Source organism: Ochotona princeps, chromosome 31 (genome assembly GCF_030435755.1).
Source record: "Ochotona princeps isolate mOchPri1 chromosome 31, mOchPri1.hap1, whole genome shotgun sequence".
NCBI classification, from domain to species: Eukaryota; Metazoa; Chordata; class Mammalia; order Lagomorpha; family Ochotonidae; genus Ochotona; species Ochotona princeps.
In genome coordinates, this window is record NC_080862.1 from 12,920,875 (window position 1) to 12,948,833 (window position 27,959).

The following is a 27,959-nucleotide window of genomic DNA, read 5'->3' on the forward strand; positions in this document are numbered from 1 at the left end:
TGGCACCGGCAGTACCCCCTGCCTTGCTTTGTCGGCTCTCTTCTGGCCACACTGGATTCTAATGCCATGCTCTTCCTAGTCTCCAGCCCCAGCCGAGCGAGCTGTTTCCTGCAGCGGGCATTTTTCCATGGCCTCAACTTTTCCCTGTGGCCTTCTCAGCCCTATCCGACCTGCTTCATTCACCTATGTTAAACTTCTCCTGTTGAAATACCTGGCGTGGTTCATTTGAAGAACACAAAAAACCACGGAGCTACCCATCACATAGGCTGAGAAGTAGAAGTAGCCAAAGTCACCCGGGAACAATCCCTCGCAGAGTCAAGCAACCTGCCATTGCATCCCTCCGCCCTGGGCTGGAGGTTGGCTCATCTATGGCAACTCCCTCGAGGCAGTTAGCTTGACTGGTGGCATCGTGTTGTTTGAAAAATGAGTGTTACTTAAATGTGGTGAGATGCCTGTGTTATAAGAATACCCGTAAACCGAAACTATGGAAGGTTACAAGTCTTCCCCAAGCTTGGCCACACTTCTCGTTTTCCTCAATTATATAGGATAGTACTAGCTTCAAAATGTATTGTTGGTAAAATATATATATATAATATAAAACTTATTATCTTAAGAGTCCATTTTAGGAATGTTAAGCATATTCGTGCTTTAATACAATCATTAATACTACCCATCTCCACTGTGGGTGCTTGCTGGGCCACTGGGACACAAGCAGTAAATTTCAAAAACCCCGGCGAAACGGGGCATAAATATTTCATTTCAAAGCTGAGAATTCTCCTCCCAGGAGCCCTGTCTGGCCACGTCCAATTGCAGCACACCTTTCTTTGGACAGAACATACTGACAAGCGCGCGTCTTCTGCTGTTCAAATCTACCGTATCCCAGTGGATGTGGGGTCTCCCCACACCTGCTTACCCCACCTGCCTGGTAATCTCCACTCTGCCACTCTGTGGTCCTGTTTTTTTCTGCTGGCCTTCTTAGAAACCTACAAAATCCTAACCTTCGCCTTCACAACTCCTTTTATCTTGCAAAACCAACCCCTACACCCATGAAACAAGCGAGATTTTGCTGGGCACTACGAGTGATGGGAACTGTTTTAAATCTTTGTGCCCAGCGAGTCATTTGATTCTGTTTATGAGTGAGTTCATAGGAGTACCCTTGCTTCCTGGAACGGGGTGACGTCAGGAGACTTTCATGATAGAATTGTTGCAGTTACAAAAAAAAAAAAAGTTTGGAAACAAAAATCATTGGTTCCAATGCCGGAGTTCATCATACTCCTACCAATTGCCAGCGTGCCCTGGACAGAGCAGCCCTGTAACCAGGGGACCATGTTTGTCGCTAAGAAATACCTGAGCAGTGGGTTCAGTGGTCTCCACCGATTCTGATTCAAAAGTCTGTTTCGGAAGAGAGACTTCTTTTCGGGAGCCAGTCTTCTTAAAGCTGCAAGTCTCTGAGCTTTCTCGGTTCCTTTTGTGGTTCGTATGGTTTCATTTGGAGACGGGGAGAAAAAGAGAGAGGCAAAACCATGAGATTAAAAATGAATGTCACGGCTCCAGCGTATGTACTCTGTACTTGAGAAAGCTTTCAGAGAGAGAGAGAGAGAGAGAGAGAGAGGACCAATTGCAATTTCTCACAACCAATTATGCACCAGGCAGAATACAAGGCGCTGTTGTAATGAGATACAAACTTGCCTCCTGTCTGGCTCCTAATTAAAGGCGGAGCGGCCTGGGAAAATGCCACCCGCGAGGTGTGGTCACATCAGCTGTGGGGCATTTGGCTCCAAACTGAGGCTCAGTGGCGACCCTGATGTGAGAGACTGCAAGGAGGGGCAGCAACTAGAAAACATTTGAAGACGAAAATAAAGAAATCCGTCTGATTTCCTTAGCACTGCCCCCCCCCCGAGAACGAAGCAAAAAAGACAGGGCATGTCATGAAAAAAAAAAAAAAAAAAGGCAGAAACAAATGATTTATCCATCAAAAACCTGAGTGATGTTCTCAACCTGCACTCAAAGAACTCCATAAAACTGTGCCTGAAAATGTACACTTCCAGGAAAGGTTCAACATAGAGCGCGTGGCACCATCGCTGCAGGAATTAAGACTATCAAGAAATGGACAATAGATATAAGTTGTCAGAAAGAGACAAGTGCACTCCCGAATTGGAAGAGTTTTGGGAAAACACACTCCAATGGCAGGTGTACAAGCCATTTTGTCTGATTTCTTATCATGCGAGAGAAATCATTGAGCAAGCTGGGACATGAAATGAGGTTAGGACTGGTCCAGCAGATCAAATGCCACACAGATACAGCTGGAAATGGGGGCAAAGCTACCAGAATGAGCTCAATAAAGGGATTCTAATTCTTCGGGAGGGCAGCAGTTAAGGAAAGACTGGGCTGGTCTTGCGTCCTGTGCGGGGGAAAACACTAACTCCCTCCTCCCTGTGTTCCATTTTGCTCAGCGGCCAGCAGTGTGTTTCTTTGTAAAAGGAGGTAAGCTGCAGTCCAGAAAAGATGGAAAAAAGAAGACAAGATCAGCTTGGTGGTCGTTTCAAGTTGAGCTTTACCATAACGGGTCATCTTTGTCTTGGGGCCACCTGAATTGCTCCGACCCAAATCTATTACTGATAGGAGCGCTGACCCAACTGGGAAACTGACAAAAGAAAAAGTAGATGAATAATAAGGTGTACTCTGGACAAAGAAAATGAGTAAACGTTTATATATATATATATATATATATATATGTAAAAAAAGGCCAAGTGAAATATTCTACAAAACCTTGTAATTTGGGGATTTTTACATGCTAGTAGACCACACAAGCGTGTCAATGTAAATTCGGGGCAAGTATTTAACTGAATGGTTATTACTCAGTTAAGAATATTCATATCTGGGGCCCGGCAGTGTGGCCTAGCTGCTAAAGTCCTCGCCTTGAACGCACCAGGATCCCATATGGGCGCCGGTTCTAATCCCGGCAGATCCACTTCCCATCCAGCTCCCTGCTTGTAGCCTGGGAAAGCAGTTGAGGACGGCCCAAAGCTTTGGGACCCTGCACCCGCGTGGGAGACCCGGAAGAGGTTCCTGGTTCCTGGCTTCGGATCAGCGCAGCACTGGCCATTGCACTCACTTGGGGAGTGAATCATTGGATGGAAGATCTTCCTCTCTGTCTCTCCTCCTCTCTGTATATCTGACTTTGTAATAAAATAAATAAATCTTTAAAAAAAAAGAATATTCATATCCCTTCTCAGTCTATAAACTTAGGCAGCAACACGTATGTGTGTGCTGGGTGGGCTTTGCAGCTCACAACTGACTTGCTTGGGCTTTCCTGTAAGTCGTATTTAATATCCTGAAGGGGGCAGTAGAGAGAGAAGAATCTTGCCCAACACTTCTTTGACCAGCTCCTCAGCTTGCAATCCTGCCTCCTGCTACTGCACATCTTTGCACCTGTGCAGGGTTCCTGCCACCACAAGGCAGACCCTGATGTGGTACTGGGCTCCTGACTCCAACTGCTCGCATGTGAGGAGTGAAGCAGCAGATGGAAGATCTCTCCCTCTCCCTTTCAGATCAAAATAACAAATGAAAAGCTAAAACAAGAATTGGGAGAGGTGAACGGAGCCAGCTCAAAGTAATGGCAAATGCAGACAAATAACTTATGTCCTGAGATTACATTGTCCCAAACGACAGCACACTGAATCAGTGGTTACGCTTTCAAAAAAAAAAAAAAAGTTAGGAGGAAAATATTGTCAAAGAATTTAATAACATTAACTCGTCCTCAGATGAAAGGCAACCAGTGGGTTAAAATCCAAACTCGCCACGCCGCCGTCTGCTGTTGACCTTTTTCAGAATCTATCTGCCCCAGAAAGGGCAACGTGTACATCACAGGTCTTTTTACAGAGAAACCTCTAGGGCCATGGAAATAAACACCAACAAACAGCCAAAGGATGCCTGTGTGGCAGCCTCAGGACCCAGGGCCACAGCTACTGCAACAAAGTAGCTCATTCGCAGAGGGAATTAGTTACAATTAGTATCTTTAAAGATACTGAACTCTCAGGGCTACGAAATGCCATGAACCTTGTTACTTTACGGTCTTATTTGGATAGACACTTGCCTTCTTCTCTCTCACCTGGTTAGTGTTACGTGGAGTTCTTGACCCGGATCTCAGGGCCACGGAGAAATGGGCATTGAAGAAAACCAGCCACAGGATAATGGTGAAAGGCTCTTTTCCCAGTGACCACATTTAAGTTGTACATGCCAGCCTCCACACTGTGTGTTTGAAAACAGTGCCCTTGGGCCTGGCGTGGTAGCCTAGTAGCTAAAGTCCTCCCCTTGAACACGACGGGATCCCATAGGGTCACAGGTTCTAATCCCGGCTGCTCCACTTCCCATCCAGCTCCCTGCCTGTGGCCTGGGAAAGCAGTCGAGGACGGCCCAATGCATTGGGGCCCTGCACCCGCGTGGGAGACCCGGAAGAAGCTCCCGGCTCCTGGCTCCTGGCTCCTGGTTCCGGAGGGGCGCAGCTGCGGCCATTGCGACCCCTTGGGGAGTGAACCAGCAGACGGAAGAGCTTCCAGAACTGTCCTCACGCACAGGCACGGCCAATCGCACCAGAACTGCCCTCACGGACAGGCACGGCAAATCGCGTGCAGAACTGTTCATGAACAGGCACGGCCAATCGCGTCCTGAACTGTTCATGAACAGGCACGGCCAATCGCGTCCAGAACTGTTCATGAACAGGCAAGGCCAATCGCGTCCAGAACTGCACGCCTTTTCTCCTCACACTGCGCTTGTCCATTTGGGGTCTCTCTGCAGCACGTCCAGATGTGCAGAGAGCTGTCTTTTGAGAGCGTGGTGGAACAGGCAGATTCTGGCCTCTGGAGTCCCAAGAGGCTCCAAAGAGTTTGGGAAGCTGGCTTCTTGCAAGCTGGCTAAGAGCCAGGTAAAAGTGACGTGGTCACACCGAGCCACACTTTCCCCAAATGTGGAAAGAGGGAATTGTCCATCTGAGGATTAGAAAATACTGTGTGTTCCTCTTCCTTCCCTCTTCCTCCAACCTGCACCTCTTCACTCTTTTCTCCTTCCTGTGCTAAAACCACTAGCTGCATCAGAACACGTCAGCCATCCACGTCTTGGGGTGACCAGTGACTAAGAATGTCTAAATGGAAACCTGAAGCTCCAGCTGGGTATCAACCGTAACAGGACCACCCTATACGGAGAACAAGAACCCTAAACGTTAGAGGAGGGAAGGCATCCCGGCCTGGGGTGGCCTGGCATGTAATGACGAAGCCTGAGTTGAGTGTAGGATAAGCCTGCCACGAGGCGTCGGAGCCCAGACACCATGCAGGGTGCCAAGACTGTCCTGTGGAGGGCTGGTTTGGCACTAAGTGTCCGTGTAAGCTGCAGAGGGCCCCCTGGGCAGGAGGACCAAGCCAGGCACACAGCCAGGATAGGACAGGAGAAGGGCGGCTGCATGAGGCTGGAGGAAAAGTGCAGACAATGGCTGAGCCGGGCGATTTTCATCAAGTCAGAAAATGTATGAAGGACAGCGGCAGCCAGCTGGTTCACTAGCCGAAGGAGTTAAAACCACGGAAAGGAAAAAACTAGAATAAATATTGTGATGGACCGGCACGCATCAACACCCACTCCTGATCTCTGCCCGCTGAGACACAGAGGGGCAACAAGGGGCACCCCCCAGGGCTCCATCTGGCTCCAACACACAATCAGGGCAACTCAAGGAAATGACTCAGTTCAGGGCTGAGCAGAGGACAGGACAGGCTCATCCTAGGATATCCTGTGTCAGAAGGCAAGGATTTACCTACACAGTGCTGGGGCCATGCGTGCAGCACACGAGCAAGCTGTAGCCTTAAGATGCCACCAGCACCCCTGAACCCCCATGTCAGTGTGCTGAGTTGAGGCCCCAGCTCTGCTTCCAATTCGAGCTTCCTGCTATAAAGCTCATCTCAGCAGGTGGCAGTGACAGACCAAGTACCTGAGGTCCCGCGACCCAGGTGAGAAACCAAAATTGAGCTCCTGGCTCTTGGCTTCTACCTGGCTGTTATAGACAGGAAGGAACCAACAAAACGAAGACCACTCTTGGTCGAAGAGACTACGTATGCCAAACAGCACCATTTGCACATCAAAATAAATGACAGAAATTAGTCCGAGTGTATCCAACAAAATACGAAACTATAACTCAACCCTGATATAATGACCCGGAAAAAAAAAGGAAGTTTGTGGATAAACGGTGTATATACAAAAATCAAACAAAAAAGGAGGAGCTTTTTAAGCAAAATAACTAGCCTCTAACCTCAAGGTCACAGAAGTAAAGGAAATGTAAAAGAAACAAGTGCACAATAAATAAGATTCAAGACACGTGACATCGAAATTCAACACAGGACTCTGAAGTGAATCCTGCAAGAAAGGACATTCTTGAGATATTTGGTAGCAGCTAAACGGGACCCGGGAATCAGTGATGATGATGAGTTAATCTGAGTAATATGAGTGTGATGGTTGCACACCGATTATAATGGAGGGGTGTCCTTATGTAAAACAACTTCACACTGAAGCGTTCAAGGTGATGGGGAATCAGACCCGCAGCTACTCTTCAGATGATTCGGAATGGGGAGAAGGACGTTGTAATACACCTGCAACTTCAAAAGTGTTATGCTTTTTTTTTTTCAGAGTTATTTATGTTTTTGGAAAGTCAAATTTACAGAGAGAAGGGGAGACAAAGATCTTCCTTCTGCTCGTTCATTCCCAAGTGGCCACAATGGCTGGAAGTGAGCCAATCCGGAGCCAGGAGCCAGGAGCTTCTTCCGGGTCTCCCACGCAGGTGCAGGGTCCCAAGGCTTTGGGCCCTCCTCAACTGCTTTCCCAGGCCACAGGCAGGGAGCTGGATGGGAAGTGGAGCTGCCGGGATTAGAACCGGCGCCCAGATGGGATCCTGATGCGTGCAAGGTGAGGACTTGAGCCACAAGGCTACTGTGCTGGGTCCAAAAGTTTTATACTTTTTTTAAATTAAAGAAAAATAAAATCCGTCAAGAGGCTGTCGTTGTAGCAAAGACTACTTACTACGGTTCGCCTCAGGCTCCGTTAACCAGCCCATGTATCCTTCCGCTAATAGCTGTGCAGGCAGTATTGTGTCCATGGACACCTGAGTAGCTCATTCCACCACCCACTTGACTCAGAGGTGCCGAGCGACACCTGTCTGCTGTGAGGGTACAAGACGCTCAAACTCAAAGACCAACCATAGGACGACACTACAGAGCAATTCACTCTCCAGGGAACCCCGTGGATCAGGGGCCAAGACTCGAATTTATCTGACATCTCATTCATTTTCTGGTCTCCAGCCATACCACCCTGCACGCGCCCCATCTCGTCTGAGATCTCATTTATATTAAACACCTGCCTTCCTGTTTGCACCCCTCAGTCTCTCACAGTCCCACAAGCATCTCCATCACCGTCACTGATGCGCAAAGATGCCAGTCTGGCTCCCTTCAAGCATTAGGATTCCCAAATGCGATCTCCTCCTGGGTCCTCCTGTACCGCATTTGCCTCCTCAGGCATTGGACTTCCCCCCAAAACAGTAAACGAAGGCGGCTTCTTTCTGGAGTTGAACCTTTGGGCATTTGTTTCCAACTGTCCAGGGCTTGAAAATGCCTGCAAAAAGCTTCTACGTGAAATACATGCAATAAAAATTCAGAGGAGGAAGTGATTGCTCTGGGTTGGCCAGGCTTCTTCGGTTCTTTGAATTGGACTTGGGTGAGGTGGGGTTTGTGCACACGGGTGTTTAGAGCCAGCCCAGGGGCATCTACAGCTGATTTGCATTGCCCCCCCCCCAACTCGCTTCTCTCCCCAGTAAGGCATGGATCCTGCTTTGCTAAGCATCTTGACAGCTAGCACAACAAATGCATGTCATAATAAACAATTTCTTGATCAGGGAGACATTTTTATGGTGTTTTGGGAGTAACTAAATCATATGCACTCATGTGTTTGAATTCTGTTTACCGGTTCACCGGGAGTCACATCTAAAGTAATAAAACAGACGATACTCCGATCCTTGATATCCCACCTCTCCTTGACCATGACCTTCCTCAGAATCACCTTAATTACCTAGGATGAAGGATGGAGTCCACGGATGTTTATGATGCTGCCCACAGCACTTAGGGACTGTTTCATTGTCACTACGGCTAACATCCCCAAAATAATTAGCAAGTAATTACTGAAGAGTTCAACTCTTTACCAAGATGCTAAAAGCATTGTAAAGTTAATCGTCCTTATGCTCATTTAGAGAAAGTGAGAGAGAAAATGATGCGGGGGCCTGGTGCCTTTGGCTCAGTAGCTAAATCCTCGCTTTGATCCCATATGGGTTCTGGCTCATGTCCGGGCTGCTCCATTCCCCTTCCAGTTCTTTGTTTGTGGCCTGGGAAAGCAACAGAAGATGGCCCAAAGCCTTGGGATCCTGCATAACTGCTAGGAGACTCAAAGATGCTCCCGGCTCCTGGCTTCAAGAGTGCTCAGTTCTAGCCATGGCAGCCAAATGGGGAGTGAACCAGTGGATGCAAGATCTTTCTCTTGGTCTTTGCTTCTCTCTGTAAATCTGCCTTTTCAATAAAAACAAAATAAATCTGTTAAAAAGGAGAAAACAATGTGGAAAATAATGAATAACATCACCCAAAGGAAGCCATCAAATCTCAATCCTCAAAAAAATGGTCCAAATGTATGGAAATAAAAAGCAAACAAACCATCATGGCATCACTAAAGCAAAGGTCATTTTCCAAGATCATGGAGGAAAAAATACTATTATTTTTAGAGCAAAGACAACACACTTGGTGCAGTGGACATCAAAGATAGAAAGGAATTCACTCAACAAGTTTTCCAGTCTAAGTAACACAGACAAACACGTAAAAGAAAAACAATTTATTTTTCCCCAAGATCAAGCAGTAGTTCATGTTTGTGTTAAATCCTTTCCTAGGAAGCTAAAAGGAAAATCTTCAACTGTTCTCTACCTTGCACGAATGACACTTTGTGTCTGATTTAAACAGCTCAATTACCGAGTGTGAGTGGCAAATGCCCTGCGGAATGACGAGAGTGGGAGGGAACAGGAGCAGCCATTGCTTCTCTCCTCTGCCCCCTAAGTGAGATCCAAAGCCATTACCAGCAATAGCAAGGGCATAAAAACCCATCTCTAGATGCTAAGGAGCAGTGTCATATCAACGAGATAATCGAGGAATAAAAAAGGACATGAAATTAATGAATGTTTGCACAGTTCCGGATGACAACTACATGTCCACAGCAGGCAAAGCGGCTGCATAAAATATGGTCCTCTAGGGGAAGGCAAATGCCCCACAATTTCTTTGTTGTGCTAATGCAAGAGCTTTCTCTGGTCCTTGCTATTTAGTAAGTACTGTAAGAGTAGCTTAATCTCTTATATTGTCACGTGCGAACAACATCTTCGCAAGAGCGCATTTCATTTGGAAGCACTAATTAGGCTGAATGAAAAGCAGCGTTCCTAAAGTTTGGATGTGGGGAACTCTGCAAATGTTCATTTCACAAATATACTGATGATATGAAATTGACGCTTTCATTTTCTTTGCAAGATTCATTTTTTGAAAGCGATGACAGCGACAGAGACAGAGAGACATATTTACAGAGATCTTTGACTTATTGGTTCTACTCCCCAGATGGCGCCAAGAGCCAGTTTGGGATCAAGTGGAAACCAAGAACCAGGAACTCCATCTGGGCTTCCCAAATGGATGGCAAAAGCCCAGTTACTTGGAGCATCTTCTGCTTTTTCCCTGGCACATCAGGTGGGAGCTGGGTCAGCTGCAACTCGAAGTGGCACCTGACATGGGATGCCAGTGTTGCCAGCAGAGGCTTAACCCTTGCAGCACAATGCCAGCCTTTGCTGAAATTCAGCTAATCTCTTCCCCTCCCTTTGCATATAATACTTGTGTCTTACTAACAGGTCCAGTGTAAATCATTTGTCAGTTGGGCAGCACTGCGATACAGGCATATTCTGCAATATTACTTAATGATACTATGAATAGTAGCTGACACTTACTTACTCTCGGTCCACAGAAACCATCCTGCTACGAAACAGAAAAATAAACTAGCAAAGTAGCAGACCTTCCGTTAAGTGAGCAGTTACTACGCCTTGTATAATGCTAGGTTTCTCATCATTGCTTTGGAGGTCTGATTCGGATTTACCCTTTGTGGGGTACACTGCCATTAAGATATGGAAACATTCCAGAACCTTCTCCCTCCCTCTCGACCTCCCCTACTATTTCTGCATACTCTTTTGTAATCCACCTTTCCCCTACCCAAGACCCTGGCAACCACGCTGCGACTTCTCTAGAATGTCACTGGAACACAGTTGTGATGTTTTCTCTCTAGTCCGGGCCCCTCAATTGGCCCAGTGACGTGTCTCTGCAGGACTCTGTAGCCTGATCCTGATTTTATTGCTGCTCAGCATTGATGCATTGGAGTGTAGAAACTCTATTACCCAGAGAAGGACAATTTGGGTAATTTTTAGGGGTTTTTTTTTTTGAACTACAAACAAAACTTCTAGAGCAATCTGAATATAGGGACAGGCATTGTGGCATGGATGCCCACAATGCTGGCATTTCATATGGGTGCTAGCTCATGTCTTGGCTGCTCTGCTTCCCATCCAGCTCCCTGCTCATAGCCTGGGAAAGCAGCGGAAGACGGTCTAAATGCTTGGGGTCCTGCACCCATGTGCAAGACCAGGGTGGAGGTCTTAGCTCCTGGTTTCAGCCTGGCCCCGCCACGGCCTCAATGGATAGTCTCTATCTTCGCCCCTCACTGATAACTCTGACTTTCAAATTAAAAGGCAAATCCTTTTTCTAACAAAAGTATACAGCCATTTGTGTGTTCATTTCACTTGGATAAATGCCTACGAGTAGAACTTCAGGTTATATGGTAAGAGTATATCTTAAAAGAATTTATTTATATTGGACCCGGCACAGTAGCCTAGTGGCTAAACTCTTTGCCTTGCAAGCGCCAAGATCCCATATGGATGCCAGTTTGTATCCCAGCAGCCCTGCTTCCCATCCAGCTCCCTGCTTGTGGCCTGGGAAGGCAGGGGAGGACGGTCCAAAGCTTTGGGGTCCTGCACTTGCGTGAGAGACCTGGAAGAGGCTCTGGACTCCTGGCTTCAGATAGGCTCAGCTCCAGCTGTTGCTATAGCATAGTCTTTCATAAACAGTCATAAGTCCATCATTCTGCCATTTAAGTGCATCCTGACATTGTAGGTATAGACAATGGCAGAGTCCAGCATCCTATTGTCAAGATATATTCAACAGTTTCATTGAGAATCCATCTTTCATTTGGAAGAAGAGATGCCTACTGCATTATATCTTCACATCTGGAGTTCATCCTGACGGTTAGTAATTTGGTCCTGTTACTTTCACAACGGGTTGTTCATCATTTGATTTAGACTGCTTCTTTTTAAAGTAATTTTTTTTTTTTTTTTGGAAAGGCAGATTTACGAAGAGAAGGAGAGACAGATCTTCCCTCAGCTGGTTCACTTCTCAAGTGGCCCCAACACATAAGGCAACTGAAACCACAGCCTACGGACTCACGCTCCGTGTTTATGATTTAATCCCCAACTCCCGTGCAATATCATCAGGATTGTGAACTTCACTGTTAAACATGACACCCAAAGCAGCATCGTAAGAACAATAAAGAAACGTGCACAAAGAAGCCTTTTTACAAGATCCAACAATATCCAGTATTCCTGAGGACTTGGGCGTGTACTGCGTCAGCGAACATTACATTGACACACACACCTAGACCCAATCTCCTTGTTTGGGGATTTATTCCAAAGTTGCAATGAGACAGATGCTGCTGCGCTTTAAGTATAATGTTGAAAATCCTCTAATATTTAAAACCGGCTAAACGATTGTGAACCATAGTTAGTAACAAAAAGAGAGCATCACCACTTACTAGGACAACTGAAAACTCATGCTACAAAATGATGTCATAATATGTTTTCATTTTGACATAAATATCATAAAGAGAATTGTGAATTGGGGCCGGCAGGAGCACCAACTGTTGTGGCCATTTGGGGAATAAATCAAGGAAGGAAGATCTCTCTCTCTCTCTCTTTCTTTCTCTCTCTCCTCCCTTCTCTCTCCATGTATGTTTGACTTTTAAATAAATAAATAAAAGGAAACGTAAAGTCAGAAGCCACGCATGAAATATTGATGGTGGTTATCCATCCATAATGAAAGGTGGTTACTTTTGATGTGTTTCCCATCATTTTGATAATTAGTATTCGAAAAAAGAATCCTTGTTTAAGTTTGTGTAGAGGGGAAAAAAATTCCAAGCGCCTTGTGTTGCCATGGGGAACGAAAAAGTAAAGGGCCCCAAATAGAAAATAAATCTAAAACCAAACATAACAATGTGGACTTTTCTATTTATTGTGCCCACTTAGAGGTTTGTTTTTTTTTTTTAAGAACTTTTAACTTCCAAAAAGTAACTCTAATTTTAACATTCTAAAAATTCCAGAACAACTTGTTCTGGAATTTTGTTGTTGTTCCCAGTATAGCACAACCTTATTTGCCTAGGCAACTTCACTTTCCACTTGTCTTAGAACACAGAATGGATGATCATTCAACTCCCTTGGACTTTATATAAGTGATGCGCTCTCTTCCTTATATTATTTGTAAACAGTATGCTTGGAGCCATTATTCCAAAAGAAGGCAAATTCAATGGCACACTTCCAGGAAGTGGATAAAAAGCCAGTTTTCAGTCACTCGTTATTTGTCTCAGAGAAGAACTGGTACTAGCTACAAGAAGGGTGTGGCTATTGGAATTTCAACACACTTCGTCTTATCTGATGTTCTCCGATGTGTCTCTAGTGCGGTGTCTGTCTGTGGGCAGTCTCCATCCTGTTGGCCAGCATACTCATGCGTGCGTGAACACACACACACACACACACACACACACTCAACACACACAGATGCTTCTCATGAGAGAATGCTGTTGGGAGCAGTGGGATGGAGCTCGCGACGTCATCACCAAACATTCAATCAATTCAGTAGAGGAAAACCCTTTTGATTGGAAAGCTAGCAAGCAACTCATGTCTTGGTCCCCACATTTCAAAGGAACGCTTGAATCAGAAGCCAGTTCAGTTATTTTTCCCCCAAGGTACTAATCAGAATGAAAGTAAAACAACACACCTCTGTTCTGTATGTTTAAAATGTAACTCTTGCTCAATAAGGAAATGGATACACTGTGGCAAATCCGTTCGAAAGAAGACCATTTAGCAATAAAAGGAAATGATCTTCTACATTACAGAAAGACACGGAGGGACCTGCAGCACTTTAGAGACTGTAAAAAGGTTCCCAGCAGGGAGGGAGAGAGGAATGAACAAGGCAGTCCAGAGAATTTTAGCTCAGTAAAAATATATGTTGCGGGTCCAGCACTGTAGCCTAGTGGCTAAATTCCTTGTCTTGCATGCCTGGGATCCCATATAGGCGCTGGTTCTAATCCCAGCCGCCCCATTTCCCATCCAACTCCCAGCTTGTGAAGGCCCAAAACGTTGGGACCGCGTGGGGGACCTCGGAGGAAGCTCCTGGCTCCTGGCTTATGATCAGCTCAACTGCAGTTGTTGCAGCCGCTTGGGGAGTGAATCAGCAGACAAAAGAGCTTCCTCTCTGTCTCTCCTCCTCGCTGTATATCTGACTTTCCAATAAAATTAAAATAAATAAAAATATGTAATACATACGCTGCCTGAGACAGTAAGGACAGATGTGTGTTATCATGCATTTGTTAAAATCCCCAAAACTCATCATTCACACACACACACAAAAACATTCAGATAAATGATATGAGACTTAGTTAATGGTAAAAACTCATCAATATTGGCTCATCAGTTGTAACAACTGTGACCTCCTAAACGAGGTGCTAATAATAGGAATAAATGCTGGGAGGCTGGTGGGAAGAGAGGAGAGCTTTGGTATTTTCTGCTCACACTTTCTATAAGCACAAAACTCCCCCCCCCCAAAAAAAAACTGCTAGCAAAAAATGAACAACATGAAGTTTTATTTATATAGAAAAGGAAAAAGTTAACTTACTTCCCATTCACGATGAACCACTCCCGAACGTAAGTATGCACACAATCTCTGACGTGAGGGTCCAGTTCAACCCTAATGGGGTGGAAAACCAAGCAAAAAATGTATTAGTGGCAAGGAAACAATCCCAGCACCCGACGGGGGGGGGCGGGGTGGTTTCAAGTCCATTCCGAAGAGAGTTCCAGAACTCTCAGCCCTCTTTCCAAGTATGCCTGGAGCAGTAACATTTTTTTACTTTCGTGAGACAAACATGTTAGCATTGAATGCTTCATAGATTTTCTTTATTATAGCGAATCCTGTTAAGCCAGACCCATCTCGGAGTGCCTGGGGCATTCTGACACAAGACGGGCAGAAGGAGCTGTCATCAACCACAAAGCAAGAACACAAAGAATAAATACCTACTCTTCGCAGAAGTAATTTGGGCATACTTTTGGCTCAGGTGTAACAGTGTTTGGACATGCGCTAGGGAGAACAGTTGTCTTAAAGAGTTTGAGGATTCTGCAGCCGGTGGCTTTGGTTGGCAATCATTCACTCAGGCACCTGCTTGGGAGTGTGCTGTGTGAGTGATGCTGTCTGTTTATGTAACAGCCTTGAAATCAGAGGTGAACACGCCAGCAAAGCCTTTCACTACTGCTGCCAGCAAGTTCTTAGGAGGGAGACACAAGTCTGAATTTTCTCACTTGAAGTGCAGGGATGATAACTCTATCCACTTGTGGATTGGCTGAAAGCATCTGATGACATACTGTAAAAGTTAGACACGGGGGTCTCCAACGTGGGCAAGGATGCTCTGAACAGATAGCAAAGTATTCTGCCATGTGTAACTCTCGCAACCTCCTCACATCGTGACTATAGCTCTGAACATATCCATGCTATACAGTTCTCCTGGAAAGACACTTAGCCTGAATCACTGTATTTATTACATTGCCCAGTGGGCTTTTCAAAGCCTCTGACCAAATCAGTTCTAAAACTATGCACACTGGAATGGCACAGTAGGCTAACCGTTCAACTGTGGTGCTGGCATTCCATCTGGGCACCGGTTCATGTCCCCGCTGCTCCACTTCTGACCCAGCTCCCTGCTTCTGGCCTGGAAAAGCAGCAAGGTCCTTGGGCTTTTGTCCCCTCTATGGGAGACCCAGAGGAAGTTCCTGGTACCCTGACTTCTGGCTACTAGAGTCATTTGGCAGGTGAACCAGGAGGTGAAAGAGGTCTCTCTCTCTCTCTCTCTTTCTTTTCTTCTCCCTATTACTCCACCTTTCACACAAAAATAAAGTAAATCTTGCATACCTACATCATAGCCCTGTGTGATCACCCTGCAGCGATTCTGTTTATTTTTGTTTAAGATTTATTTATTTTTATTACAAAGTCAGATACACAGACAGGAGGAGAGACAGAGAGGAAGATCTTCCCTCTGATGGTGCACTCCCCAAGTGAGCGCAACGGCCGGTGCTGCGCCGATCTAAAGCCAGGAACCAGGAACCTCTTCCGGGTCTCCCACGCGGGTACAGGGTCCCAAAGCTTTGGGCCGTCCTCGACTGCTTTCCCAGGCCACAAGCAGGGAGCTGGATGGGAAGTGGAGCTGCCGGGATTAGAACCGGCACCCATATGGGATCCTGGCGCGTTCAAGGCGAGGACTTTAGCCGCTAGACCACGCCGCTGGGCCCAATTCTGTTTATTTTGAAAAGAGGGACAGACGCAGGCCAACTTCCCTGTACTGATCATGGTCACAACGTCCCAACGACAGCTATGTTTCAAGAACACAATTTACCCTTCCTCCGGCAAAGAGGGCTGTAACGTCCTGCATTCCTTTGGCGTGAACACCACATCCAACTCGTCATCCGTGAAGTCTCCCAGCTCCCGGGCCAGCTCAGCATCCAGGTTGTTAAGGTGTGTCATCAGAAGTCCTTCAAAGTCCACCGGCTCCACGGGGTCATAAAACTGAGGCTGCAGGAGGAAAACCAAGGGAAAGGAGTTTCCCACACAGTCGCAAATGCGTGCCCTGCCCTTTCCTTTCAACCTAGGCGCGTTACATGCAAGCGGCTCTTTGGAAGAGCTATCAGGCAGGGATACGGCAAGGAACAAGCCATGACACGCTGAGCAATTAAAATCACACCCCAAGGCGGAATTTTTTTCTGCTTAATTGCATGGACATGCGGGATACTGAAGAGACCTACAAAGAGATCGCACGGCTTTGCTGAATTTTTGTAATCTCTCCTGCAAAATCTCTCCGAGGCCACGTTTTAGTTACCCAAATATAAAGGGAAGGAGACAGACAGATTTCCAGGAGCTCAGGCAAATTCAACACTGAGTGTGTGGGCCAGTGTCGCCTTTGGCCTGAGGGGGGCGCTACACACTGGTTCCTGGAAGCACGCGGCACAGAATCACAACTAACTGGGAGCTAAGACCCTCCGCGTTGGTGACTTCCAAATGCTGCTGGGATCACAGCTGTTGGCCTGTGAGCACTTGGCATTGGTCTGGAGCTGCATGAGCAGATTCGGGCAATCTGCTAAACTCTCTCCAAGTTTACTCATTGTTCCTGGCTCTTTCATTGTAGCCTTCCACGGTGGCAAAGGGACGGAACGAAGGAAATGAGAGAAACAGAGGGTAAACTAAAGAAATTTCTTTTCGTTGGTCAATAAAAAAAGTTGGCAACCCGTCATCAGCCCCCCCCCCCCAATGAGATCAATACACAGTTTGCCCATCTGTGAAGTCAAAAGACAGGAAAGATGCCTTAAGGAAATACGAGTCACCTAGATAAAGACTATCTGTATAGGAATATTCATCTGCATTATTGCAATGGTACGGAGCGGTTACTTATGGCAGAGTCCGTGTAAGGGGTACTGTTGTCCAGCTCCGCCCTTCCTCCCATGGACCAACAGAAAAACATCCCAGAATCAGGAGACAAGGAGAAATGTGAAGGGAGCTGACAAAACCGGTTTTTCCAACCCTTGAAACCATACACCAGTAAAGGCTGCAAATTGCAGTGGAGCAACAAAGTGCTGTTGAAGAGCCTGAAGCAAATAAAACCCAGAATGGAAACAGGGCTTGCTGGGTCCCCTCTCCACCCTTGCCAGACCTGGCACAAATGACTCACATTAGGGAGCAAAGATGAAGCTGAGAACTAACTGAGCATCATTGGCTCTGCCCCCCTGTCTGGGATGGCTGAAGGTGGCTGACTTACAATAACGTGGGAAGAGCAGACAGCAGGAGGCTCTTCAGCAGCTGAGAGCAAAGCCAGGTGGAAGGAGACCAGATCAGAGACGCCTGTCCTGTTCTAACAGGCGGTCAGGCAGTTGGCCAAGGACAGCACCACGGTCATAGTGAAGGAACAGGGAGCAGCAGGGAACAAGGCATCCAGGAAGCAGGTGGGACGTCAAGCCAGGTGGTGGTACTGCTGGACTCTGCCCAGGGTTACCATCTGTACGCAGAACAAGTCAGCCAGCCACAAATCCTGCAGTAATACCAACCCTGGGGGGAAAAAAATACCAACCCTCACTTCCCTGAGACAACTAACAAGGCATTGATTGCTGAGAGAGATCAAAATGGCTTTGGGAAGAAATGAAGAAAAGTGTGGGGCTTTGATTCCCCTCGGGTTTTTTTTTTTTTTTTTAATCCTACATAAAGAGAGACAAGGCAAACAGCTCCCCTACAACCTCACTGGCTTACTCCTCAGATGCATGCGGAAGCCAGGGCTGAGCCCCAGCCAAAGTCAGGGACCAGAACCCGACTGAAATCTCCCCCAAGGATGGCAAGAACTCAAGCACTTGAGCCCTCAGCTGTTGCCTTCGTGGTTCTGCATTGGCAGGAAACTGGAGCAGAACCAGGACTCCAACCCAGAACTATGAAGTGGGACACAGGCTTCCAAATGACACTCCGCAAACCTCATTACTGCACTGTCCTTACCCAGTGAACTATTAACTACTGAGTACGTCCTGTGTGCTGAGAAACTGTACTATATTACCTCATTTAGTCCTCACTAGACTCCTATCTATAATGTATAAGGTATACATTACTCCTAAATGGATAAGGTATACATTCTTATGATCCCCATCTTAAACTTGGGAAAACCGAGCACTGGAAACTATAATTTGCCCATGATTACACAGCTAAGAAAAATCCAGACCTAGGCAGGCTCAAGTTCTTAGCCAGTATAATTTTGATTGTTTTTCTCTTATGGATCCATTAGGAAATCTGCATTTTTCTGAAATAATTAAAATATAAGACAATATTAAGTACACTGGAAGGCAAGTCAAAAAATATATTACTGCTATCCATCAAATCTGCTCTGAGCTGCTCACAAGACTATTTCTTAACATAATCACAGTGGGCCTAGCGTGGTAGCTTAGTGCTAAATCCTTGCCTTGTATGTGCCAGGATCCCACATGGGTGCCTGCCAGTTCGTATCCCAGCTGCTGCCCTTCTAATCCAACTCCCTGCTTGTGGCCTAGGAAAGCAGTAGAGGACGGCCCCAAACCTTGGGACCATGCGCCCACATGGGAGACCCTGAAGAAGCTGCTGGCTCCTGGCTTCAGATCAGTTCAGCTCCGGCCATTGTGGCCACTGGGGGGGGGGGGAGTGAACCAGCAGATGGAAGATCTTTCTGTCTGTCTCTCTTTCTCTCTGTAAATCTGCCTTTCCAATAATAAATAAATAAAACTTAAAAAATAAAATCGTGGTCCATAAATCAATAAAAGTAACACTAGCTGTAGCTCCGTTATGAAGAATATCAACCAATGCTTCAAGCAGAGGCTCTTAAATAAATGCTGAAAAGTTACATCGAAGCATGGTGACATTCCTGTGTAAGTATCAGCGAGAACAAAATTCAGTTCCAACCACCCAAGCCAAGGCAGCTGGCAGCAGCACCTGTTATCCGCAAGACAGACTGTCCACGGAGGAGAAAAGAGGGTGACTGGCTCCCTTCTCCAGCTACCTGGCTGCATCCAGAGTAGAGGCTCTAGGGGAGCCCACTGCTGTGGTGCCCGCTGTGTTCTCGCTCCGGAAGTCCCTGGCATCGAAAGAGAGCTCCCATCCACAGATGCAGGGCTCTCCACCACATCAAAGAAACAAGAGCAGGAGGCAGACTCATTCTTCTAGGCCGCCCCTCCTGGCCTAGAATGGACTATGCCTTCCTGCTTCTACCCACAGCAACCTGCCAGCCATGCCACTGAGCTAAAAGCTACGCTGTCCTCATGGGCATCAGCTGTGTATTTCCGGGGGTGGTTTTGATTCCCCTGCGTGACAAGGAAAGCAGCGATACACTCACTCCCTATGCAGAATGTCAGACTCGCTTTCATTTGCCCTTCCGCTGTGAATTTGCCTGAGCACCGCATTCAGGCTGCATTTTCCATCCTGTCCCTTCTAGTGCAATGCAGGCAACCTGAAGAACAATTCAGCTCCTTGAAAGACAGAGGACAATAGAACAATAGAAGGTGGGGTGTAGCTTATCCATCCATCGGGTGATTCATCAAGTTAGCCATTCCTAGCCATGGAAGTAAGAGGAAGACTCTATGCATAGCCAGAGCCAATGCTCTCCCAGGTGTGAGATATTTTTTTTAACATAAATGTTCCATACACAAACACATCCTGTAACCATAGTGCGTCGATACACATCCAGGATGTGGGGTTTTTTTTTTTTACCTTCCTTTCCTTCAGCACTGTCATTTGGGTCCAGCTGTTTCATTCTGTCTCATTTCAAAAACCGTCTATTGTTCTTAAATTGCTTTTAAAAGATGTATTTATTTTACTTGAAAATTAAGAGTTACAGAGAGTGAAAGAGAGAGACACTCCCCTAATGGTCACATTGGCCACAGCTAGAACAACCTAAAGCCAGGAGCTTCTTCTAGGTCTCCCATGTTGGATGCAGGGGCCCAAGGTGCTGAAACATCCTCTCCTGCTTTCCCAGGCCAGAAGTAGGGAGCTGGATCCAAAGTACAAATAGCCAGGACTCCAATTGGTCCATATGGAATGCTGGCACTGCGGGAGGAGGATTAACTTGGGACACTACCACGTTGGCCCTTGTTGTTGTTTTTTAAAATAGTATTTCGCATCCATGAAAAACTGCAGCTTACCATTATTAACTGGGTACACATTGTTTCCAGTCCTCCTATCTTAAAGCATACATCTCAACCCTTTCTTGTCTCATTTCACTCGACAATTTCAATAATCAGAACATAGTTTTAGTATTTTACAGCTTCGTTGTAGCAGAAACATGGACTATTGAGAAAGTCACCAGCTAGAGCCACTCTCTCTGGCACTGGTCATCAAATACTTACTAGGGTCTTCATCATACTTGAAAAATACACTCTAAATGATGAATCTGTCACAGTCAAAATGACAAAGTTTTAAAAATAGCTTATCCCTTTCATTTGCTTGGATGTATTGTAAGGCAGCATGACCAAGAGAGAGAAAAGAGATTTTCCAACTGCTACTTCATTCATCAAATATCCAGAAAAGCCAGGCCTGGACCAGGTTGAAGCCAGGAGCCCAGATTTCAATCAGGACCTCCTATGTAGATGACCGGGACTCCTGTGCCTTAGCTAGTATCAGTTGCCTCTTGGTTCCCAGGGTGTGTGTGGGGCAGCCGCTGGAACTGGAAATGGAGACAGGACTGGAACCAGGTACTTCGATATGGGATGTGGAACACGCCCCCACCCCAGGGGTGTCCTACTCACCGTGTCAAACGCCCACCCTCTTGGACTTACTTTACAAATGCAGATACACGCAATTATCACGGCTAACAAGCACAACTGAGTTCAAAACACACACACAAAATAACAGCAAAAACCAGAGCAAGCACACACCCTTCCTCTCACTGGTCTGCCAGATCTATGGGTGACGCTACCGTGTTTGGATAAGGAGATGTGTACAGGGTTAACAAGCGATCTTCGGTTCCCACAAATTCTGCAACTCAGAGCAGACAAAACAACAAGAGGAAATTTTCCTGTTCGTTGTTTTCCATCTCCTGCTTGGAATAGATGTTAACTATGTCAATTCTTTAGGTGAGTCTCAGCCAGGGCCAGAGGTTGAAGACCTCAGGCAACATGAAAACACTGAGGTCCGGTCCTCCTTCCCGGGGATTCGCTGTAACTGCTGTGTGCTGGAACATTCTACGAGTGGTTTTCTACAGGTCCCGTGTGATCCTAATGTGTGGTCCAAACTAGGAACCCTCTCTTGCAGGTCTTCCCAGCCTCCTCCATCCAAGCTCTTCGGATCACTTCCTGAATCCTCATATTGTCTCTTGAATAATTTTTTTTTTTCTCAAGATGTTTGAGGATTTTGGTCTCCCTTTTCTCTTCTGAACGCCTCCCACTACTTAAAGCCAATCTTTCATCCACCTTCCCAAACAGATCACACAGCTCATGAGGGCTCCACCCTTCTTTCTTCATCGGCCCTTCACCTCTCCCACAGGGTCTCCACTGGGTCACGCGCATATGTCAGCAATACTTATCTTGCTTTACACAGGATCTATTATGCAATTCTATGTTGACCCAAATCGGGCATCATGATCGTCCCAATTTTGCAGAAAAGGAAACCAAAGCTTTCAGAGACATTAGCCAACTTGTTCCAAGTTCAGCAACTAGTAAGTGGGACCACGGCTCCCTCAGACCCACCCGACTCCAAGTTCATCTGTCACTCTTACAAAAACGGCAACAAAAAACAAGGAACTGACTGACTTTGAAAAGAAGTTGACTTCAATCAAATACAAAATTAATCGTCTGTGTCAGTAATTACAGTTGTTTGAGATGGTGACTGCATACATAAAAGAGAAACAAAGGCCCAAACACGTTCTGTTTATTTTGCAATTGGCCAGAATAATACCACGAAAGGTCCCAAGCTTCTAAAGATGTTGCAAGCTGAGAGGTCTTAAACGACAGACATGTCAGCCTGCTAACACGGATCTGGCTGGAAGATTTCACCATGTTTCCATGCTCAGAAATATTTTCTTCTAAGATGATTCTTTTTGGGGAAACTTCATTCAAGAAGGTAACTCAAGGATAAGAGTGGTCACTGCATTTTGATTAACAGCGGCTCACCAAGGGGTTGAAGGACCAGGAGATCGGATATTCTGTGTAGACCATGCACAGAATAAAATAAAATGGAACCCAGAGCACTGGATTCCAGATACTTTCTGTTCTAGAAGGAACAGAAACTGAGGGACTATTTGGAGCTGAGTAGAGGGTTGGGAAAAAGATTCAGAAACCTAACTTGGAATAACCAAAAGTAACTTATTCTACAGGATAACCACGTGCAAATGAAACTAAGAATAAATGACGACCTGTAAGAACAAATGACTAGTTTAACGTCTTCCCTACACTCACGATATCTTCTCTTAGAAAATGGGCTGCTAAACCACATGATACCCATGATCCAGCTAAGGAAAGAGTGGATCAACATTCACTTTTTTCCAAAACGTACTGAAGAGGCAGCAAACTATCAAAAGAAAAATATGCAAGCTGTAAACCTTTTGCTTACTTTGTAATTTCACATTTAAAAAAGCATTTCAGTGAAAAAACCAACAAAAAGCTCAGAATGCTCCTGTGGAGAGATGAAGATTGAAAACCCTAACTAAACTTCCCTAAAGTCGATCCCGAAGCAAATTGACATTAATTCTAAGTCAGCCACTGCAGAAACCTGTGCTTTTAATCCCCTCCCAAAAAAATCAAATACTTTCTATCCCACCTTATGTTAACTTCAACAGGTTACCCGTCACTTCCAAACCACATTGTCATATTTTGGAATCCAACTCCAGTAAGACATTTTTTAAAAGGCTTTCAATGAAATACATATCAGTACCCAATGAAACCAAGAAGCATATCCAGTTTATCTTGGTTTAAAGCTTATCTGCTACATCTAGACACACGCACATCATGCATTCAATAAGCTTTTGTTGTCACCTGCAATTTTGAAATGTGCAATTAACAAGGGCAGGCCAGCCAGCCACGGAAATCATCAATAAATTTGCTGAAGAAATGTCATCACAAGTTACGTCCTGTAGCACCTATTGTTTGGACTGCTATTTCAGTAATGATACAACACACACACATCATCCTTCAAAAATATCCACAAATCACTCCAGGAAAACATACCTTTCAAAGACACAGTTACCCGGCGTGTCAATTGTTACAGGAGACAAAATGGCGGTTACCGGAAACAGAGGAGAGGGTTACAAAACTTGTAAGAGCAGAAGTGGTTTTGAAGCAATAAGTAGAAACTAAAAAAAAAATAATCTAACCTCCTCCAGATAACCGCCAGAACGAGCCCGAAAGTGCTGCTGTACTGCGTGTGAGGAAGTGAACCCAGCGAGGACTGGGGCTCGCTCATAGAGGAAGTGGGGGTCATTTTTGGTTTTATAAGCCATCTCATTGAAATCAGATCTAGCTCACCTGGCGCATTTGGTCCTCAAATAACACAGGATGCACATACAATAACTGGAGTTCACATAGAGATTAATGCAGCCTATCTTTGTGCTAAAAAGGAGGGCAGTGTCTTAAAAAAAAAAAAAAGGCACATTGCTGGAGGAGATAACCGTGATGATAAGAGGACTGGTGGCTGTCTTAGGAGGTGGGACAAGGATGGGGGGACTGACACTAAAGGGCCACTGGGAAGGAGCATGAGGGGATGCCTGTAGAAAGGCGGTGTTTCGTGTCCTTATGGAGCAGAGGCAAGAAAGCTACAAGTTAATATAATGCATCAAATTGTGCACCTGAAATGGGTAACCTTAATCATATTTAACGTATACTTCCAAGAAAGTGACTTCCTAGGACAAATGTTTGCAGCCTGGCTTTTCAGATTTTTAAAGATTTATTTTATTTATTTGAAAGGCAGACTTACAGAGAAAAACAGATTGAGAGAGCTCTTCCATCTACTGATTCACTCCCCAAAAATGGCTGCAATGGCTGACCCTGGGCCAGGCCAAAGGCAGGAGCCTGAAACTCCAGGCGGATCTTTCTTGTGCGTGGCAGGAGTTCAAACACTTGGGCCACCTCCCACTGCTTTCTCAAGCCCTTGATGAGCAGCTGGATTGGAAGTGGACCAACCAGGACGCCAACCCTATTCCAACTCCCAAATGTTCCCAAATGAACGCTACAACTGGTGGTCCATTTCTAGGCTGATCCCTACCCCATTGCCACACACAAATGATCTGGGGTGAAGTGAGCATCACGGAAACCTGCTAAGTCCAGAGTATCAGAACCTCAATCCTGAGAGGTCCTGTCTGCCCTCCACGCCCTGGTCAAGAAAGCAGAGAAAAATGGCTGCCAAAAAGCGGGCGAGGAGTGGTTGGAAAACCCAAGGCAACACACCAGGAAGTAAGCACCGTGCACCAGCCAGGCAAAGCGGTCAGGCATACTCACTAGCTGAAGCGAAGGGAAGCCAGAAGTGCTTATGCTCTGTCGGTGGTACTGGCCAAGGTTTGGTGGGAGAGTGAACTGTTTCCTTACTTCCGCTGAAGAATACCTTGGATTAAAACAGAAAATAATCAGAGGAAAGCCATTATGTTAAATGATCAGTACTATTACATCTCGGAGATCATGTTATCAAAACGATTTCTTCACTGGGCAACAGCAGGACTGACTGAATTGCTCTCGGATGCCCGTGGTGGGGTGCGTGTCTGACACACCCTTTTTTATTTTAAGATTAAGTTTTTATTACTGGAACGGCAATACAGAGAGAAAGATCTTCCATCTACTGGTTCACTCCCCAAGTGGCTGCAATGGCCGGAGCTGTGCCGATCGGAAGCCAGGAGCCAGGCACCTCTTCTGGGTCTGCCATGTGGGTGCAGGGTCACAAGGCTTTGGGCTGTCCTCAACCGCTTTTCCAGGCCCCAGGCAGGGAGCTGGATGGGAAGTGGAGCAGCTGGGATTAGAACTGATCCCCGTATGGGATCCCAGCGCATGCGAGGTGAGGATTTTAGCCACTAGACTACCACTCTGGACCTTGGCACACTCTTGAGAACTGCCTAGAGATCACAGTGCCTGCCACCTGCTCCACACTGGGCAAACAATAGCAGGGGAAAGAAGGGTCTGGGCCAGGAACTGAAGACTCTTTGTCCCCAGGCCACACAGCGGGGACTGGCTCCATGTGAAGACACCTAGTGTGGGACAAGGGTCCCGTAAACCCTGAGCTACCATTTCCATCCAGCCTTTCTCGTGTCAAAGAGTTAAGTCCTTCCAGCGCCTCTAACAGAGAACACCAGAGGACTGATTCAGATACTCCACTTTCCTGCAGGTGCTGCTAATATTACCTGGAATGCTCAAGGACTGTTTTCGCCAGCCTCTCCTGAATTGACACTGCTCAGTGCTCAGCTAACTCAAGAGAGCCAAGAATCACAGACATTCGAGAAAGTTGTTTTGCACTCATACCTGTCGTCCTGAGCCTGCTGGCCAGCGACCCAGGCTTACAAACAGACTGACCGCTGGGTACTTATTTGCTAACCAGCGCTTTGGAACTCAGTACACATTTTTCCTATTACATCATTATGTTGGTGGTTGGACTGTCAGGTTGGTTTATAAAAGTGTATTTAACCACAATGAGGCCACAGTGTAAAACACCATCACCACGAGCGAATATTATCAGAAAGACTAATGAAAATGAAGTGACGTCATATACATGAAGCATACTACGAAACTAAAAGTCCTAACATGAATTTTAAACATAATTTTTACTGATTTTTAAGACCTATTTATTTGTTTGAAAAGCAGAGGGACAGAGAAAATGAGACTCTTGCACCTGCTGGTTCATTCCCAGATGCCTCCAATGGTTGAGGCTGGACCAGCCAAAGACAACAGTCTAGGATTTTGCTTTTTCCTACATATATGACAGGAACCCAAGTGCCTCACCAGTATGTGCCAGAAGTGGAAATGTGGGGCCAGTGTGATGGCTCAAATGGCTAATCCTCCCTTTGCAAGTGCCAGCATCCTATATGGGCGTCAGTTCGTGTCCCTGCTGTTCCACTTCCCATCCAGCTTCCTGTTTGTGGCCTGGGATAGCAGTCAAGGATGGCCCAAAGCCTTGAGACCCTGCACCCGCATGGGAGACCAGGAAGAAGCTCCTGGCTCCTGGCTTCGGATCAGCTCACCTCTGGCTGTTGCAGTCATTTGGGGAGTAAACTGGCAGGTACAGGCTCTTCCTATGTCTCTATTCTCTGTAGTTATGCCTTTCCAATAAAAATGAATAAATCTTAAAAAAAAAAAAGCACAGGAGTCCAGTGTTGTGATCTTGTACATTAAGCTGATACGCGTGACACCAGCATCCCACGGAGATGCCTGTTGGAGTTCTGGCTCCTCGGGTACTGGTCCAGCTCCCTGTTAACATTCCTGGGAAAGCAGCAGAGGATGGTCCTCTCCTGCCACCCATAGCGGGCACCAAGATGGAGTTCTAGACCCCTGGCCTCCGCCTGTCCAGCCCTGGCTGTTGGAGCGATCCGGGCAGTCAATCAGAAGATGGAAGCTCTCTCTTGGGTTTCTCTCTCTCTTTGTCTCTTTTCCTGTCTCTTCTCTCTGACTCTGAGTTTCAAATAAATATGTAAGTAAATCTTAGAACAAATAGAGACACAATTCAATCGCATTCTCTCTAATAGAGATGTGGGCACCCCATACAGCTCCACTACAATATCTACCCCTAAATCTATTATGAAATATGTCATAAATAAATTACAACATTAACAAATAACATTCTAAATAAGGATTCTTATATTTTCTTCATGATCATGTGTGCTAAGATATGATTATGCACTACTTTGCATGAGAGGCTTATAAAAATTTTTATTTATTTCTGTTTATTTTTTTATGAGACATTTTCATAAGCTCGGGGATTTCCTCTCCCACTCTTCCCAATTCCCTCCCCCTACTAATTTCCCCTACATTATTACAATAATACAGTCCTTCAGTAACAGTCACAAATCCATCATTCCACTATTTAAGTGTAATCTGGGCATTGTAGGTATAGACAATGATAGAAAGTCCAGCATCCTATTGTCAGGATAGATTTAATCGTTTATTGGGAGTCCATCTTTTATTCAGGGGTAGAGATGCCTACTGCCAATGTCTCTTCACTTCTCAATATGATGCTCTCTGTTATACAGTTCCTCTAGATTCATGTAGGCACTCGCATGTTTATCTGTATACCTAATGATCTTGTATTTTGCATGAAAGTTGCCATAGACCAGAGAGGACACATGATATTTGTCCTTCTACGATTGACTTATTTCACTGAACATAATGACCTCAATCTGGGACAATTTTGTGGCAAGTGGCAGAATTTCATTCTTTTTAATGCCTTAGTAATAATTATTCCATAGAGTAGATGCGTCACAGTTTCTTTATCTGTTCCTCTTTTGACAGGTGTCTGGGTCGGTTCCATGTCTTCACTGGTCTAGACTACGCTGCTGTAAATATAGGATTATAAGTCACTTTCTTACATGAGGATTTCATTTCCTTTGAATACATTCCCAGAAATGGGATAGCTGGGTCGTATCCCAGATCAATTTTCAGTTGCCTTAGCACTCTCCATACTTACTTCCACAGTGGTTGTACTAACCTCCACTCCCACCAAACGTTTTCCCCACACCCATGCCAGCAGGTGTTATGAATAGAGTTCTGAATATAGGCCAGTCTCAGTGGAGTTAAGTGGAACCTCAATGTGGTTTCATTTTTTATTTCCCCGATAGCTAGGGAGTCTGACCATCTTTTCATATGTCTATTAGCCATTTGAATTTGTCCGTTTGAAAAATGCCTGTTCATTTCCTTTGCCCATTTCTTCACAGGGTTGTTGGTTTTTCCATGAAGTTTCTTAAGTTTGTTGTAAATCTTGGCTATTCATCCCCTATTGGCTGTCACTGTGCAAAGATTTTCTCTCATTCTGTTGGTGGATTCTTTGTTA

General features: G+C 45.7%; 1 protein-coding gene across 4 annotated transcripts in view; it reads right to left on the reverse strand.

Moving 5' to 3' along the window:
• DOCK8 (dedicator of cytokinesis 8) overlaps positions 1 to 27,959 on the reverse strand; it is a 165,521-nt gene that overhangs the window by 104,447 nt on the left and 33,115 nt on the right. For 2 of the 4 annotated variants that reach the window (XM_058657401.1, XM_058657403.1), the window contains exons 2-5: positions 24,434 to 24,536; positions 15,850 to 16,025; positions 14,088 to 14,159; positions 1,348 to 1,465 (exon numbers count right to left, since the gene is read on the reverse strand). In XM_058657401.1, coding sequence (XP_058513384.1) covers positions 1,348 to 1,465; positions 14,088 to 14,159; positions 15,850 to 16,025; positions 24,434 to 24,536 — 469 coding nt within the window. Of the gene's footprint in view, positions 1 to 1,347; positions 1,466 to 14,087; positions 14,160 to 15,849; positions 16,026 to 23,167; positions 23,564 to 24,433; positions 24,537 to 27,959 lie in introns of those variants that run through there. The other 2 variants (XM_058657402.1, XM_058657399.1) reach the window with 2 other exon arrangements.